Source organism: Solanum pennellii, chromosome 12 (assembly GCF_001406875.1).
Source record: "Solanum pennellii chromosome 12, SPENNV200".
NCBI classification, from domain to species: domain Eukaryota; kingdom Viridiplantae; phylum Streptophyta; class Magnoliopsida; order Solanales; family Solanaceae; genus Solanum; species Solanum pennellii.
This window is the reverse complement of record NC_028648.1, coordinates 514,179-531,206: the sequence shown is the minus strand read 5'-3', so window position 1 is coordinate 531,206 and position 17,028 is coordinate 514,179. Positions and strand designations below refer to the sequence as shown.

The 17,028-nt window shown below is 36.5% G+C and overlaps 2 protein-coding genes and 1 long non-coding RNA gene across 6 annotated transcripts in view; 1 reads left to right on the top strand and 2 right to left on the bottom strand.

The window, feature by feature from the left end:
• The window catches only part of LOC107007613 (traB domain-containing protein-like), a 6,442-nt gene extending 2,290 nt beyond the window's left edge, over window positions 1–4,152 (bottom strand). Inside the window, 8 exon segments of the mRNA XM_015206299.2 lie at window positions 43–143; window positions 257–370; window positions 1,080–1,184; window positions 1,295–1,378; window positions 2,991–3,050; window positions 3,148–3,195; window positions 3,644–4,074; window positions 4,077–4,152. Coding sequence (XP_015061785.1) covers window positions 43–143; window positions 257–370; window positions 1,080–1,184; window positions 1,295–1,378; window positions 2,991–3,050; window positions 3,148–3,195; window positions 3,644–4,074; window positions 4,077–4,137 — 1,004 coding nt within the window. The 5' untranslated portion in view covers window positions 4,138–4,152.
• On the bottom strand, window positions 473–1,073 carry LOC114075236. The gene is made up of 2 exons (XR_003575774.1): window positions 903–1,073; window positions 473–790 (listed from the first exon to the last, which is right to left on the bottom strand). It is a non-coding gene; the product is annotated as an uncharacterized LOC114075236 (long non-coding RNA).
• Window positions 4,153–4,856: 704 nt separating the features above from the next.
• Window positions 4,857–17,017, top strand: LOC107007567 (zinc finger CCCH domain-containing protein 13). 4 transcript variants are annotated; one of them, XM_015206241.2, is made up of 12 exons: window positions 5,017–5,155; window positions 8,289–8,877; window positions 8,992–9,210; window positions 9,503–9,533; window positions 10,163–10,298; window positions 10,712–10,768; window positions 12,085–12,182; window positions 12,280–12,351; window positions 12,484–12,692; window positions 15,296–15,408; window positions 16,036–16,245; window positions 16,660–17,017. In XM_015206241.2, the coding sequence occupies exons 3-12, from the start codon at window positions 8,994–8,996 to the stop codon at window positions 16,729–16,731; spliced, it is 1,215 nt and encodes a 404-aa protein (XP_015061727.1). In that variant the 5' UTR covers window positions 5,017–5,155; window positions 8,289–8,877; window positions 8,992–8,993; the 3' UTR covers window positions 16,732–17,017. The 4 variants fall into 4 exon arrangements, with proteins under 4 accessions (XP_027769407.1, XP_015061726.1, XP_015061727.1 ...); XM_027913606.1 differs by lacking the exon at window positions 8,289–8,877 and having other exon boundaries at window positions 4,857–5,155; window positions 8,992–9,207; XM_015206240.2 differs by lacking the exon at window positions 8,289–8,877 and having other exon boundaries at window positions 4,857–5,155.
• The last annotated feature ends 11 nt before the right edge of the window (window positions 17,018–17,028 follow it).

Below are 17,028 nucleotides of genomic sequence, written 5' to 3'. Positions count from 1 at the left end.
GGGGGGGGGGGGGGGGGATAGTATGCAAGTGAGAGGACTAACTGATCTCGTTCATGAACTAGGGTATCCATAAGAGTAGGGAACTGCTTGCTCATTTCTTGAATCACAAGAGTCAACATGTCAACATCATCCATATCCTTCAACTGCCCACCAAAAATAGTTTAACATAAGTAACATACAAAATATTCTTCTTCATAAATGAAATTACTTTATGCAGAGTAGGACAATCCTATAGAAACTTATGCAACAAACCTACCATTTTGACGAGATCTTCAGGCTTTGGTAAAAAAACTGCTTGGAACAATAGAGAGTACACCAATTTTGTCTTGTGCCAAAGTGGCATTTTTGCCCATGTTCTTCGTAATGTCACCTGTTCATAATACAAGATACAACAATTCATTATACTGAAAAACAAACGAAAAACCAAAGATACAAAGCAAAGCAGCAGTTAATATGCAACTGTTTTTTTTTCTTTTCTTCATGTGGAATCTGCTACCAAAGAAAGTGTAATTGTTAGCTGATAAATCATGCATAAGAAACCCTATATGTTCATAGAGATGTGCTCCAGCCTCCATGAAAGTTGTACTCTAGTGCATTAGAAAAAGATAGATAGAGAATAGAGAGAAATAGAGAGAGGATCAGTGCAGCAGTATCTGGAGGAATTTTGATTTATTTTCTGATCCATCTGTGGGATTATACTGGCATGTTCTTGACTTCTTGTTGTTGTTTGCTCATTCATCTGGAATGAATGAATTTCGAGAACATCAAACACGTTTGTTCTCCAATAGCCCTTATCCAATAAGCAGAGTAAACTATTCAATAACACAGATGATTAATGTTTTCTAGAAATTATCTCAGGGAAAGGAGAGAAGAGAAAGAGACGAGGAGGAAATGCTTCATACTTATCAACTCTGATGTTTACCCTACACAACAGGACACCGATCTCAACTTTTCCATGATCACAGGGGCATGTGGTGATGTAAAAACATTATCCAGTAAAAGCAGGGATGCACATGATCAATTTGGAGACACAGAAGCAAACTGATCAATTAATAACGGAATAAGTGATAATGTCTTACTTGCACGGGCCGGTCACCAAGAATCACTTTACCACCGTACTTCATTGCTTCTTCATATGCCACACGAAACTCAGCCCCGGGAAAAACCTCAAGCTTGGTAGCAACCTAAAACGCAACATAGATTCAATAAGTGATCAGCATTCCACAGCACTAATATTAAGGAGTAACATATCACTTCTGAACTGTAAGGACAACTTTTGAGATTATGGTCATGCCTTGGCAAGAAACCAGCTGTAGAGTATCCCAAACAGATTTTGTTTTTTCTTCCACATCTCCACCATTTCTCCCATTGTTGGTACCTGGCCATATCAGAGTCGGGTATGTTAAATATTAAACCTAAAGAGGAGAAAATGGATCCACCATTACATCTTTCATCAAAACAAAAATCAAAACTAAATGATACAAACACCAGCAAATGAAAATACTCAAATTGAATGATAAATCAATCAAGGACAGAATCTCAGAATATACTTATCTGATTCTATAACATAGAAAGAAAAAAATAGGTGTAATTAATATGTTTGCTTAGAAAATTAAGACATTAAAAAATAGGTGTAATTAATATGTTCGCTTAGAAAATAAAGACATTAATACCGTGATGCCAAAAAAAAATATGCACAAAAGAGAGACAGAGAGAATACAGTGTTCTGGTATAGCCTATATCAAAAAAGTCATTTCACTTTCCATCTACGTCCATGACCGAGTTGACATATATTAACATACACATTAGATACACCCTTGATTGAATCTGGATTTTTCTCATGGCCAGTCCACTGGAACATGTTAATCTATTCATATGCCTCAGTAATTTTAATATAAGACGTCCAATAAATGAATCCGAATTGCAAAACATAAAGGTAAGAGAAGAGTGGTGACTTAACATGTGCATACGGAATACTAAAGTGAGACAATCACAAATGACACCAGTTTGACACAAACAGATGATATCTACATATGTATTGCATGTGCTTCAAGTTTGATGAATCCATAGAAGTTAACAATAATGACAGGAAAATAAGGAGCATGCCTCCTCACAGCTAAAAGTTCCTCTTCTGTTGGGGGGGTTGAGAGAGAGGAGACATCTAATGTAGTTGTCTTTGTTATGAAGGATAAAAAACTCAAGATAGTAAAATAAGGACACATAGTGAAAATAACACCAGCCAAAATTAGCTCAAGCCTGACCAAATGGAACCCAAAAGCCAATCCTGCAGAGTTTGATTCCAATTATCAAGCTATTATAAGAGAAAAACCTGGAGATTCATATAGCTTGAAAGTCTATCTAATTAAACGAGTTCCCAAAGTTCAATACCCAGAAAAATGTCAAACCTCTGTCATCCAAGGAACTCAAGCAGACATAGTTAAAAACCTTAATTTGTTTGGAACAATGTTGTGAAAGGTGATTGCCTCGTCGCCAATAGCGAGAGGCGAGCTGACCCTTCATCGCCTATTAGCTTTGTGGTGAGTCGTCTTCAAAAGTTGATGTCATGGCGAGAAAGGCGTCGCCTTCGGTATTTTTCTTTGTTTTTTTTTTAAAAAGGCGACAAATTTAGGAATTCTCACGCTCTCTCTCTCTCAAACCCAGCCAAAGGAGCACATCTAGTTGAAAGTCTTAAATCTAAAATATGACGTCACTATAGTATCCATTTTTTCACTTCTTTAATGTCGACATTGCTTGCGAGAGATACTGCGTACGCCACGGAATACATATGTACATCAACTCTGAAACTTGATCCTTTTTCCTCAAAGGACTCCTTTACCAGCTAGGAAATAATTCTTTGCTTGTTTACAACAATGGTTTCCAAAATGCTGGATATTCTCCTAAACAAATAAATTCTTCTGTTTCCCATGCTCTCTGCAAACGGCATGAATTCGGGGATAATAAAAAGAGAGATTGCCAATAGAAAGACTGACCTTTAAATTCTGAGGTGTGAGTATACCCACCCGACCTGAGCATAACTCCAAGAAGACAACCTGTCATCAACAATTCAGTATTAATCACACTTGACGTTCAACACATAAAAAAGAGAAAAATATAGCATGCACCACAGGCGGTTGTTAGAAGTACGACCTCTGGTTTCAAGAAATTGATCACTGCTTCAACTTCTTGGCAGGATTCCTGTAACCATGCATAGTTAAGATGATTATACACCCTTTATAACTCAATCTGTATTACATCATCAGTTCCCTTAATATGAACAATTAACTGGATTAAAGGTCAATATTTATATATACAAGTCACATATAAAGCTTCAAACTTTATCAATCTAAGCAAGATAAAAGACAAAATAAGAGAGACAAGGTATGAAAATAAAGAAAGTACATATTCATACACGCTTCGTTTATATGATGCGGCATGGGAACCATCCTATTCGTCACCAGCTAAACAATATCTCATCAACAATGCTCACAAGATATCTAATAATAATCCTATGTTGTTAGATCATCATTTCAGCAAACTGTTATTGATGATCAACTAATTCCATCTCTGCTAAGAAGCCTTATGCATAAAAAGTACTTCAAGTGTGAATACTAAAAATGCAGCAATTTAAGAGGAGTAAATTTACCGAAGAAACGTGAGCAGTGCCAACAACATACACATCGCAAATGCCTCCATTGGCAGAAGAATCACAAGTTAGCATCATTACACTCCTCGACAATTCCTCCGGCAAAACCTTCCTTTCATATCCTTCTCCTTCACCTTCTACATTCGCCGAAATTACCTCTTCAGCTCCTTGCTCCTCCACAACACTCGCTTCCGAGCCTTCCGAATTCAAATTAGCAACTTCTCCATCAACGTGAACAAAATCCTCCACAACCGACGCCGTCATCGGACTAGAACTCATCTCCACCGGCATACGCCTCCCGATGACCGCCGAGTAGGAGGAGGAAGATTTGCACTTCACAGAGATCGATAAAGACGAAGGACCTACGACGGGAAAATTAACGGGGACAGATTTGACCGGCAAATGACGACGGTACGGTGAGCCGGTTAATAGTTGAACCGGTTCGACTCGGCCGAGTTGAGAAAGGTGAGTTGGCGAGTCAATCGACGAAGCATGAAGATTTTAACATGTAACCGTTTTTATTTTACTGTTTTTATATACCTTGCTTTGGACACAGCAGATCATGACACGTGGCAAGATGCTGTGACTCTAATGGTTTGCTTTTGTCATACCTTACTTTATTCCTAAGTTTTTTATGTCATTTTTTATTTTAATGCGAGAAATCATAGTTGATATTCTTTCGATGAGTATAGGTAAAATTTCGCTTAAGGTAAGCCGGTGAGATGAGTTCGATTCAGAAGATAAATTCATTGCTATTATTGGCAGGAGTTTCGAACTTAAGACCTCTAACATGAAAGTCTCAAAACTCAAATTACTGAGCCATTCCGAAAGGTTAGGTTTTGTATGTTATGACGATGACCATTTGATATGCGTAATGAGATATTAAACCAATACGTTATCACTTGAATCATTTAGTTTGCATAATGAGATAGAAATCAATAATACATCGATTATTTGCACATTATAACTTCGAATCATTTGATATGCGTAATAAGATATAACATATCAAAATTTATACGTTACAACTTTAATTATTTTGTACGTGTGACGAGATAGAGAATAGCAATTCATCGAAGAGAAGCAAGGGCATTTTAGAATACTTTTCATCTTTTTTCCTTAAATAAAAATATTTTATTTCGTGAATTTTAATTTAATCGGGTCGATGCTAATATTGAAGACCAATGAAGATAAAAAGGAGTAATTTTTATATTTAGGAAAAATCACACTCCAAATAAAGTGGTAGTATCCGTGTATAACCATTAGGGTTCGGCGAATTCTGGATTTTGCTCGGTTGTATCGATCCGTTTTCTTGTGAGCTGAGAATTCCTCTGCAGCAAACACAAATCTCAATCCCAATCGCAATAATTTTATATACAAAATCGATGATGGTGGAAAGGAAGCTGTATAAAACGAAACTATGCATGCTTTATCAGAGAGGTCGTTGTCATCGTCAGACTTGCTCTTTCGCTCATGGCAATGCTGAACTCCGTCGCTTCTCCGGTTCCGGTGGCGGTAATTTTGTTATTTCTCTATCTTTACTTGTTTAACACATACCATGTATAGTTATACTTCGTTTTACTTGGCCCATGTTCTGTTTTTTTTTAATCTTTTCTTTTATCTGATGATGACTGTCAGTTTTTGTGCATCTTGATTAATTATATGGTATGATGCTACCTCCCACTCACAGTAGTTAACTCAATTCACCTAGACTGAACATGAACAGATGAGAAGAAATCTTCTTTTTGTTACTTGGCCATGTTTACTTTGACACTTCCATGAAGAAACTATCTTTTAGGGTTTATTTTACTAAATTAACCCTTTGAAGATAAGGATAATTTGGGACAAGTGAGGCTTGCTCAAGTGGTTGAGAACCTCCACCTTGAATCAGTAGGTTTGAGGGTTCAAGTCATGCAGGAGGGAGTAGGAAATAAAATTATACAGGAAAAATGATCGTATAGGAAAAAAAATATTTTTTTATGGCAAGGGAAACTCGTAGCCGCTACCCTTTGGTGCGCACAGAATAAAACCTCGCTCCTCTGCAAAATCTTGAAACCGCACATGAGGATTAATCCGCACCTAGTGCAATGAGCTAAACAGGCAAACCCCTTGCTTTCGTTGGCAAGGGGTTTCGAACTTGAGACCTCCAACATGGAAGTCTCAAGCCCGAACCACTGGGCCATTCCGAAGGATAAAAATAAATAAATTTATCCTGGGAAAACAATCTATTTTTGGCATACGATCCAAGTAAAATGCATTCGGTCTCAAATTAGTTGTCTATGTTTCGCTTCTCGAGAGTTAGTTTGATTAATCTTTCAAGCTAAATTCGATAGGATTAATTCATAACTCAAGGTAATACTCATGCCGAAACAGGCTATGAAATTTTTCACATTTTCAATTTGCCTTACTGGATGTGTTCATATGGGACATCACATGAATACTGAACTTCAGTATTTTCAAATACTGGGGATAGTATTCATGGGCGAAGCAGGCTCTTAATATTCATATTTTTCATCTTGCCTTACGAACATGTTCTTCTACGACGTTACATGATACTAACACTGGTAAATTTATTTTAAGCTTATTTAGCTTAAGTTCAAAAGATCTTACATACTTTAAAAAAATTTAAGGTACATTTAAGAACTGTAGTTTAAACTTCATGCCTAATCCTTCTTTTCCATTTTAGGTTGTCTGTGAGTATTGTCGAAACCTTTAAGAAGCCAAAACATTTGATAATTTGGAGAAGCTCTATTAAAGTAGTATACATAAAGAGCCTACACAAAATATGGTTCTCTACAAATGACAACAATCTGCTCTATAAACAAGAACCTTATCGGTGCACCAAACACCAAGAATAAGAGGATATTCCAGCAAAAAAGTCAATATTTTTTTTTACCAAGATACATTCATTTTCTTTATCTCAAAACTCTTCTCTCCTAAAACAAAACTCATGTGATGCCTAAGGGGCACATATCATACCAGTGTTGTGAAAGGCAAGCTCACCTTATCGCTTTTGACAAGAGGCAAGGCCTTATCGCCTATTACTTGCGAGCACACTTTTCTTTTTCTTAAAACAGATCTGCTTTAATAATTAAAACGCAATATTAGGCTTTTATTTGGTTTTTTGGACATTACTAGCGAGGCGATCTTGAAACGGCGCGTGGCGATGTGGCGAGGCAACAGAGGCATATCTTTTTTTTTTTAAAGACCTGATTTGATAATTAAAAAGCAATATTAGGGTTTTATTTGGTGTTTTGGACAAACACAGCTCTCTTCTCCCTTTTTCTCTCCAGTTCAACTTTGCGACCTTCAGCTTCGCGACTTCAGCTCCTCTCTTCTTCTTCTTTCTTCTTCAGTCCTCTGCTTCGCGACCTCGGCAGGTACGTTTTTCTTCTTCTCCTTCTTCTTCTTCTGCTGCTGATAAAGTACCAATTTACATATGTAATCCTCCTCTGTCGAATTCTCATCTGTCAAATAAGTTTCCCTTGCTGCCAATCAAGCGAAGAAGCACATCTGTCTCTTCCTGGGTGCTTTAGAATCCAAATCAATGTATGCGGAAAGCCAGACTTTCCTCTTAACAAAACTTGTGGTAGTATGACATTAATGAAAACACTCTAGCTCTCCTCACCCCAATCCTGGAATTCATCAACTTCCTAGTAAATTCCTTCTAAATATCATGTCCTGCAGAACTCCTCCTCCTTGTGTCCTCAGAATCTGTGGCACGTTCTTCTTTCTGTCTTGTGATTTTTTATAAGTTGGGAAGGAAATCCGCAATGTGCTATCTCCGCACCACCTGTTGCCCCAAAAGTTAACTCTACTTCCAACTCCTAGATGTAACGATGCCACTGTAAGCTTCCCATCCTTCCAAGATAGTCCTCCATAGTCTGCATCCATTAGGTAGCGTGTTGTTTTGAGTCACCTATCTTCCTTTTTGCTGTTTTTTTTTCAACCCCCCAAAGTATGTTCCTCAGTTCCTGCCCTCCCTATTATTTCCAAGCAAAACCTTCTTAGCTTTGCCGATTTGTTAAGAGTGTTGCTTCCTCTTAACTAATTCTTCCGCCTGGTTCATAAATATAAGAGTAAAGAGTTCATGAAGTTTCATCTTGCATTTTCACTTCATTTTTTATTTGTGTTTGTAACTTATATTTAACATTTTATAGTGTGGTATATTGTAAAATTTAATAAGGAATGAAAGAGAAACAAGATAATTTGTATAAGTACATCAGATATCGCATATCAGGAATATTCTCTTACCTTTCGTGTCAGCTCCCGTTTTGCTTGTCAATCATTTCCGAATAATTTGGGACTGGAGAAAAGTGAGAAAACTGGCTAAGTTTAAATTATAGGAAATGCATTAGTCACCAATCAAAGGAGCAGGAACCTATCCATATCTTGATCATATATTCTCATTAGATATATTTAGTATTCTTACCTTGTTCTGCATTTTTTGTTTTGCAACTTCTGTTTTTTACTATTATGAAGCTTTTTTGGCTCCTCTCTGCTATCTTTTGGTTAAAATTCAGTTTATGAGTGTTGTATCTGTGTACTGATGTTACTGAGTTGAAGGGAGAAATTTCACACTTCAGGTTATTCTATTGGACAGTGAATAAAAGCCTATCAACTGACAGGTTTTAGTATTTCTTATCAGAAAGGAATTTGCTGGTTGCTTTACCTTTGTGCTGCTTATGGTATTTTTCTCAGCATCTTGGTTTATCATATTGCATCTTGAAGCAGCAGCGCATGAGGGATCAGGATATGTTTCTCTGGATATAGTATCTTCAATATATTATTTACAAATCTGCCCGCTTGATGAACCATATGAATGCTGTGCCCTAGAAATTTCTTCACCCTTATATTTCCCGAGAATATGGTGTTCCCTTCTTGTGACTTCTGTTTGAATGAACCTTCAAAGGAACCTGTTGGATGATATTTTTGTCCAAGAAGGCCTGTTTATTATCCTATATATTGTCATGCGGCTTGGGTAATCCATATCCTTTTGATATGGCTGCTAGCAGATATATGTGCTGTAGCAATTTTTTACCGTACAAGATGCAAGGCTGTCTACTACTTCTGTTGGTTCTATGATATTTGAAGCTCTTCTGGGTAAAAGCTCAAAAAACTGGTATTCTATATCTGTTCATTGTATGAGAGAGGTAGTTTCTATGGCTCCTTTTGGAACTCACAGGAAGGCAGTATAAATATTTGCTGTTATGTTTCTCTTGTAGTTTGATGTATTGGTAAGATTAGCTCCATTATTCATTCTTTGGTGATTTAGTTGGTGTGAATTTGATCAATATGTTGAATCAACTACTGGATCCAGTTCAATTAAAAATATAATCTTACCATTGCAGAAATGCGAGATTTTCGTGGTCGTGACTTGAGAGAGAAGCTTGATAGAGAGCATTCTCCAGTGGGCAGATACTCCTCTGGTAAAGGGCATTCTCCAGTGGGTAGATACTCCTCTGGTAGAGGGCATTCTCCAGTGGGTAGATACTCTTCTGAAAGAGGGCATTCTCCAGTGGGCAGATACTCTTCTGATAGAGATGCAAGAGAGAGACATGCATCCCGTGGTCAGAGCTTGTTTCTTTCACTTTCACTTTGCTGTATTTGTCGGATCTTTATAGACTTATTTACTCCTGCTCATCTGGTGAAAGGATAGTCGAGTGATTAAGAGTATTCATTCCATGGAAATATACTTGCTGGAGGTCCTTATTTCTGTCAGGGGATCATGTGAATTTGTTGGCTTAGATGTAGCCATTGTTTCACATAGATTAGGGGCTACTATATTCTCTGGTTCTCTTCTCGTCCTTATTTTATGGTTTTGTTCATTCATATAATATTTCCTTCTGATTTATTTTGCAGGGCGCAGTCCTCCTGAGTCTGTTGAGAGGAGGTAATGCTTATCAATTTCTTGTGTATTCTTCATTTTAGGAGTTAGTGACACATAATATACAGGTCTTTGTTGACAGATTACATACTCAGGCTTTAGATGGAAATCTTGAACCAACTTCAGGTCACTTAGAAATTAGTTGGGAGCTGATCGAGCTTGAATCCATTTCCTTGCGATTTATTTTAGATATATAAACCTTAATTGCGGAATTTATTCTGTCTCCAGTTAGACAATTTTATCTTGTAGCATATGCTATATTCCATTTGTGGTAATTGTTTTGACACAGTTAATAAGATCACTATAAGAAGACCTAAGGTGTTCCTTATTGAATTAATTAAGGGAAATCTCTCAGCAGCTCCCTAAGGGAGTATATTTACAAGCAACAAGGTTAATTGGCTCTTCCCAAGATCTTGAGATTTCTAAACCCCATTAGAGTGCATCATAGGTCAATTGGTAATTTGGTATGCTTTTCATGATAAGGACAATTTGCTAACTTTCAGATGGTTAATCTAAATTCTTTAATCCTTCTTTACCTTGACCTGATACTATGTCCATAATTATAATGTTTGAATAATGTCTGTCAAAAAAAATTCATTATGTTCTACTAATATCAGAAAAATGGTATATTGCAGTGATAGAAAGCGCAGGATGAAACAGCATTCGGATGGTCAAAGTGACATCTCTGGAAGTTTGAACATGTCCGATGGGACAGGAGATCATGTGAAGGAGAAAAAACATTTATCGTCCAGTTCCAAAGATGTCCTTCAGGTACTGGGAGTGGAGAAGAACTTTCTTATCCTAGTTCGCGAATGGCGTTGTTCATCATCCCTTCCTTTTGCCTGCTCTTTCTTACATCCTCATTATATATATATATATATATATATATATATACATATATATATATATGTATATGTATATATATATATATATGTATATGTGTATATATATATATATATATATGTATATGTGTATATATAATATATATATGTATATGTGTATATATAATATATATATGTATATGTATATATATATATATATGTATATGTATATGTATATGTATATATGTATATATATATGTATATATATGTATATGTGTATATATATATATATATGTATATATATATATACACACACACACACACACACGTTGTAGTGATTTCTGTCTATCCTTCATGTTGCAGCTTAGGCAGTTGCAATCCGAAATCAATATGTTGGATGACGAAAAACGAGAACTGGAGGTTGGTTTTGTTTTTCTTGTAATTGGTTGTTTGCTGCTAAATTGACTTTTTTTTATTGGTCACTTCTTGCATAATTTTGGAGATAGTCTTTCCACTGTATTCCTTCTTTAATTATATTTCTAAGCAAGTGCTTGCCAGTTATGTCGGTATTTTATTATCATATGCATTTTTATATATATATATATACCGAATCTGATTGGACTATGAATACATGTTTCTAACTTGTACATGTGTTTATCGGTACATGTATAAATGCTTTTTTCTTCCTTTTCACGTGTGTATTGCAATGGTGTAATAAAGATAATGAGATTGGTGATTTAATAATCCATGTATCGCTATCAGGCTTTAGTAGTATTTCATAAGAACTCAAATATTATAAGAGAAATAGGGCTCTTCAACTCATCAGAAGTTCAATATGATTTTATGTTCTTGAGGAAATAAGTCCAACAGACTACAGCTGTGTCTCGTTGTGTAGTCTTTTTTCCAACTAATCTCTCTTGCTTTCTCTAGTTACCGTTCTGAAATTGTATATATACTTCCTGTTTTGGTGGTACTACTATATCTGGCATGTATTTTCACTTTTTTAAAGTCTGAACCTATTAACAGGTAGGGCGCATTTTAGCTCTTATGTTGCGACGGGCAGTGATACCGTTTCCAAATAGTAAAGTTGTTTGTTATGCCATATATTAGCCACTTCTTCAAATAACCATGGTGTTTAGGCCGCCAACTTATGAACACCTTGACTAATCCCATGGGGTACCTGCTACCTCTCACTAGCACTACTAGGTACTTCATCCAACAAGACTTGAACATGTATGAAGAAATCACCTGGTGGTTGTGCCTCCGTGGGATGTGAACCTGAGACCATGGTTTTCAACCCACTTCATATAAGACTAGGCTATACTAAAAAGGAAGAATAACCCTTTTGGCTTTTGGATTGTTTTTTTTCTTCTTAAATTAGCTACCCTCTCTTGTTGCTTCTGGTCCTTGATCACAGCAATAGTGAAGTTTCTGACCTAAGTTAGAAGCTCAAACCTTTAATCTTTTGTGCCAACTTATAGCAGTGAAATAGATGTTAATTATTAGAGAAGTCTTTCCTCATCTATCTATTTATTCATTTGCCATTAGCAGATGTAAAGGCTCTCATTAATGTTTGCTTGCCTCCATTTCACTCTCTTCTTAGTTCTTTCTTCCACAATCTATTCCACTTCCTTTCTGTTCCCTTTTTCCTTTTATTTAACATATTCTTGTGCTCCTTGCTCTAAAATTTCGAGTTTATTCCTCAATACTTCTCTTTTTTGGTTGGAACTTGGAAGATATACCTTGAAGAGACAACTTGTCAGGCAGAAAGTCTAGCTTCAAAAAATCAGGAACTAGAGATGGAACTTTTCAAGGAAAAGGAGGAACGTAAAAGGTCACTATTTGTTATAATGCATTTCAGAATCTTTTAATTTGAGTCTAATATACCTTTTCCTTACGTCCTGTCCGTCCAATCCTGGCTTTTCCCCCAGGGTTACTTTGAAGACTAAGCAGTTCATTGAAGCATATACTAATCACTCACGGTTGGAAGCTGAACTGAAGAGGTATTGTAACAATATTGCTTCTTCTATTGATTTCCTCCCCATCCACTCAAGATTCTTGTCATCTAAAATTATTGCTCAATTTCTGTTACTTTTTGTTTCCATGAACACTCAGTGGTGATAGTGCAATTGTAGGTCAGAAGCTCAGCTTCAAAAGCTCGCTTACAAACTCAGCTCAGATTTCATCAGAACTGGTGCAAGTGAAGAGGATTCTGCCATCAACATTAGTGATGGAGGGATGGCTGGTAATCATTTTAGTTCATTGGTTGAGCAGCAGAAGAATACTTCACCTACCAAGAAAAGGCCGAGAGTTCATCATGAAGTTGATGAAACGTCAAATCAAGGTAAGAAATGACGGTTATGTCTTAAGAGGTGTAGCTTTTCAAATAAAATAGTTGTACTAGTGCTTCTTATCAATATCTAGAGTACTTGAGCTGAATTTTCTAATTTGTCATCGGCTTTAGGTGTGCTTGCCTTTTTTATAGAGTTGATTTTCTTTCCTGAACAAAACCGCCTAGGACCTCAGAGTATGTCTCAGTGCCCTGTTCTATTGGTATATATATTGAGTCGAAGCGGCTGTCGCAGTCTTGGGCCGAAATAATTCATATTATGTGCTTGTTTCTTGCTCATCTTTTACAAATTTAGTCCCCCCATACTCAACTGAAGTCAGTTGACTAAGACAGTCACAGTCTATAAAGATGTGAATAATAATTGAATCTAAGAAAAAGAATATCTTAGATGTTGTGTATAGATAGTTTAAATGAATTTTGATATTTGGTGTGACAAGTTACTGTAGTTCTCATCCAGCACTGTGATTTCCTAATCATCATTGCTTATTGTGATGATTATTTTGGCTATTGGAGTTTTGGATCTAGACGGATAAAGAGTTCAACAGCTATGGTAGTTAATGCTCTTTGTACCAAAAAGTTCATCACTTCCTAACTTCCTGATAGTAAAATATTATTTCAATCTAGTTGGTTTTCTTTCCTGAACAAAACTGCCTAGGACCTCAGAGTATGTCTCAGTGCCCTGTTCTATCGGTATATATATAGAGTCGAAGCAGCTGTCGCAGTCTTGGGTCGAAATAATTCATATTAAGTGCTTGTTTCTTGCTCATCTTTTACAAATTTAATCCCCCTATACTCAACTGAAGTCAGTTTGACTAAGAAAGAGTCACAGTCTATAAAGATGTGAATAATAATTGAATCTAAGAAAAAGAATATCTTAGATGTTGTGTACAGATAGTTTAAATGAATTTTGATTATTGTATTTGGTGTGACAAGTTACTGTAGTTCTCATCCAGCACTGTGATTTTCTAATCATCATTGCTTATTTTGATGATTGTTTTAGCTATTGGAGTTTTGGATCTAGACCGATAAAGAGTTCAACAGCTATGGTAGTTAATGCTCTTTGTACCAAAAAGTTCATCACTTCCTGATAGTAAAATATTATTTCAATCTGGCTAAACGTTCTAACTTCTAAGTATTCTTCTTGTACTTATCAGCCAAGAAAAAATTATGTGTAATATTTTCTAAATCTCAAATTTTGTTTTCAAAAGGGGATTATCTATGTCTAAGTTAACTTTGAAATTGGTCAACTGATATTGTTGAAAAGTGTAATGTGACTATTAGATTTGAAAGATGGTGTAGATAACACAGAAGTCGAAATTTCTGTGTTTGCTGATAAGTGATAAGTTTCATTCTTGTAGGTCTGATGCAGCATTGATGTTTCTGTCATGTCTCTGAGCGACAATTGCTTTATTTATTGCAGTTTGGAAATTAGTAGTGAAGTACATTTCAGTGATGGTGCATGAATAGAGGTGTATACAGTTGAGTGAATAGAATTTTCTAAGGTCTCTTATCTGTTCTATCTATGAAGTAATCTACATATTGGGTATTGATTCTGTGTTAGACGGGATGTTTAAGTCAATTCTTTCACATATACTCCTAGTATATCTTCAGAAATTCTATTTTAACCTTAGACAGATAGTGAAGAGACCTGCTACTTAAAGAAGAGGAAAGGATGTAGAAGAGAGAAAAAGTGGGGAGGAGGAAAGAGACAAAAAGCAGAGAGTAGGAATCATCGAATATACTGGGCTTGGGACTTCCATGTTGGAGGTCTCAAGTTCGAAACCCCTTGCAAGCGAAAGCAAGCAAGGTGTTCCCCTTCTGGGTCGAGCTCGTCGCACCGGGCTTGTCTAGTGCGGGTTACCTCTACTATTTGGTTTGGGAGCTCCTGAATAGGAGTGGAGTTTTACCCTGTGTGCACCCAAAGGTGCTCACAAAGGGTAGCACCTGTTAGTTTCCCTTGTCATAAAAATAAAAATCTTGTCCAGCTAAACAAAATAGAATCCTAACGGCAGATGCACAGGTATATTGATCTTTATGGATGCCTTTGATTAGTAAGTGTTGTTTCTGTTTCTCAAACATTACTGGAAATTTGGAAAAGGGATGGAAGACATGCACGTCTTCAGCCTTGGCAGCTTGAGCTATGCAAAATGTGAAGCTGTGAAAAAATATGCATGAATGCATCCTTATTTTCTTACTTTAGCAACATTTTAATTTCTAAATAAGAGATGCTCTTTTACTTGAAAATTAATACTATAAAGGTGAAACAAAAAGAGTAAGATCCTTAATTTCAGTGATAAATGCTTGAGTTTCTGTTTAGATGGTATGAAAAATCAATTCTTCAATGCTCATATTCCTACTTGTGTCTTAACCTTTTCATGTTTGAGTTTACTGTATTTGTACTCCATCTAGATCTTATTTGCCACACTGTTATTTGAAGTATGCACAGCATTTGACTCTCAGTATATCATTAAAGCTCCCTTCCTGTTGAAACATTCAACAACATACCCTGTGAACATTAGATCTTGAAATCCCTTGTGAATTTGATGTCTCTAAAGTTCTAAACTCTTAATTACCTTTGGCAACTCTCTCTATAACAGCGTTAACAAGAGCAAAAGGAAATGGTGCGCAGAGGATAAGCTATCCTACTCAGCTGAGTAATGAGAAGAAAGACGAGGCAGACTTTTCCAGTGACATGACTTTCACTAACAAGGTGCTCCTTTTACTTTAAACTTCATACCCCCCCCCCCACCCCCATAACCCAAAACCAGAATAAGAGGAACTGCGCTGAACTGAAAAAGGAGTTACGATGTCTCCTTTCATATCTTGATTTTTTTTCTAATGCTCTTTTCGATATGGTTTACATTAAATTAAAAAAACTGATTTGGAATAGCATGTGGACTTGATGGGAAATAGGATGAACTAACAATATTAGGGATCACTTGTCAGAAAATAGAAGATTTCTTGTGAGTGATAGGTGCTACTTTATGATGCAAATCAAAGTTCTTGGAATCTCTTGTGAGTTTAGTTTCTCCGACTCTTTTACCTTTGGCACCTCACTCTGTAACAGTTCCGACAAATTGATAATGGACGGGCCAATTGTCCACTGAGTTTTGAACAGTAACTATGTCCAGTTGTATTATTTTATTAATTTCGCAGCGGCATGTCCTTTGCGTGATGTGTTTTGTAGATTGAAAAATGAAGTTGTAGTTTAAGCCTGATGGTAGTTGTTCTTAGTTCCATGCTGCAAATAAAAATGAAGGATATTTACATCTTTAGATCACATTTTGTTTCGTATGCTTGCTGTTGAAGAAATAAATGCATTCTTCAAATTCTGCAGCCCAAAGCTTCTGAGAGTGCCGTTGTTTTGCCACCAACTAGCATGGCCGCTCATGCAAAGGATGAAGATGCCGAAGTTGGCGAGACAGAGGAAAAGCTTGAAGTAGCTGGGAATGCTACAAGAAGAGCTGGGAAGGGAGTTCCTTCTGGTATCACAGAATATCCTTTTCTACCACCTCCTCCTCCTCTTCCTCGAGGTTCTAGTTTGCAGGTTAGTTCAATAACTGAACCAGTTCATGTCTAGCATGCAAATGTATGTGCTCGTATGTTCTTTCTGTTTGCAATATACTTTAGTGCAACACCATCAGTTTTTAGCTGCTTTTTTGTTGGTTTGCAAATATACAAGTGGGTGATCAGTAAAACTGTGAAAAGTAAAAAGAAGATTTATTCATGAACTTTGTCCACCCGAGAATTAAGCAGGCAGAATACATTGTAGTCCTCAGGTTCTTGCCTAAAGCCACAGCATTCTCCTTGTTCTCGAGTCTTGACGTTTGACTATCTTTGAATTGTTAATCTATATTTCATAATTTGTGATTATCTGTGATCCTGCCTTGTTTTGTTGTATTCATAAGCTGAGTATGCAAGAGTACTAATTCAATATGAGCAATTCGACTTCTCCTTGCAGTACAAGCGTGATGATGCAGGTGATGATGAAGATGGACGAGATGAAGAGATGTTGGAGGTGGATATTGTTTAGCGTAGTGACCAGTATGATGTTGCCATTGTAGGATTTGACTTTGTACACCGCTGGTGCATATGTAGGGGAATAGAGCTAATGAACTGAAAATTATGGTCTGTCTGGCCAACACATACAAGTCTTTTTAGATACTAAACGTTGTTATCTCGACCAAACTGTGAATTGTGTTTTTAAGCCTTGATTACCAGATTTTTTTTCGTACAGCAAGCCAGTAGTTTTGAGTCTTTTAAATCTTTTGGGTATTTGGGGTGTGCTCGTCATTAAAGAAGCACATAAATTTCCATTACCTCTATAATT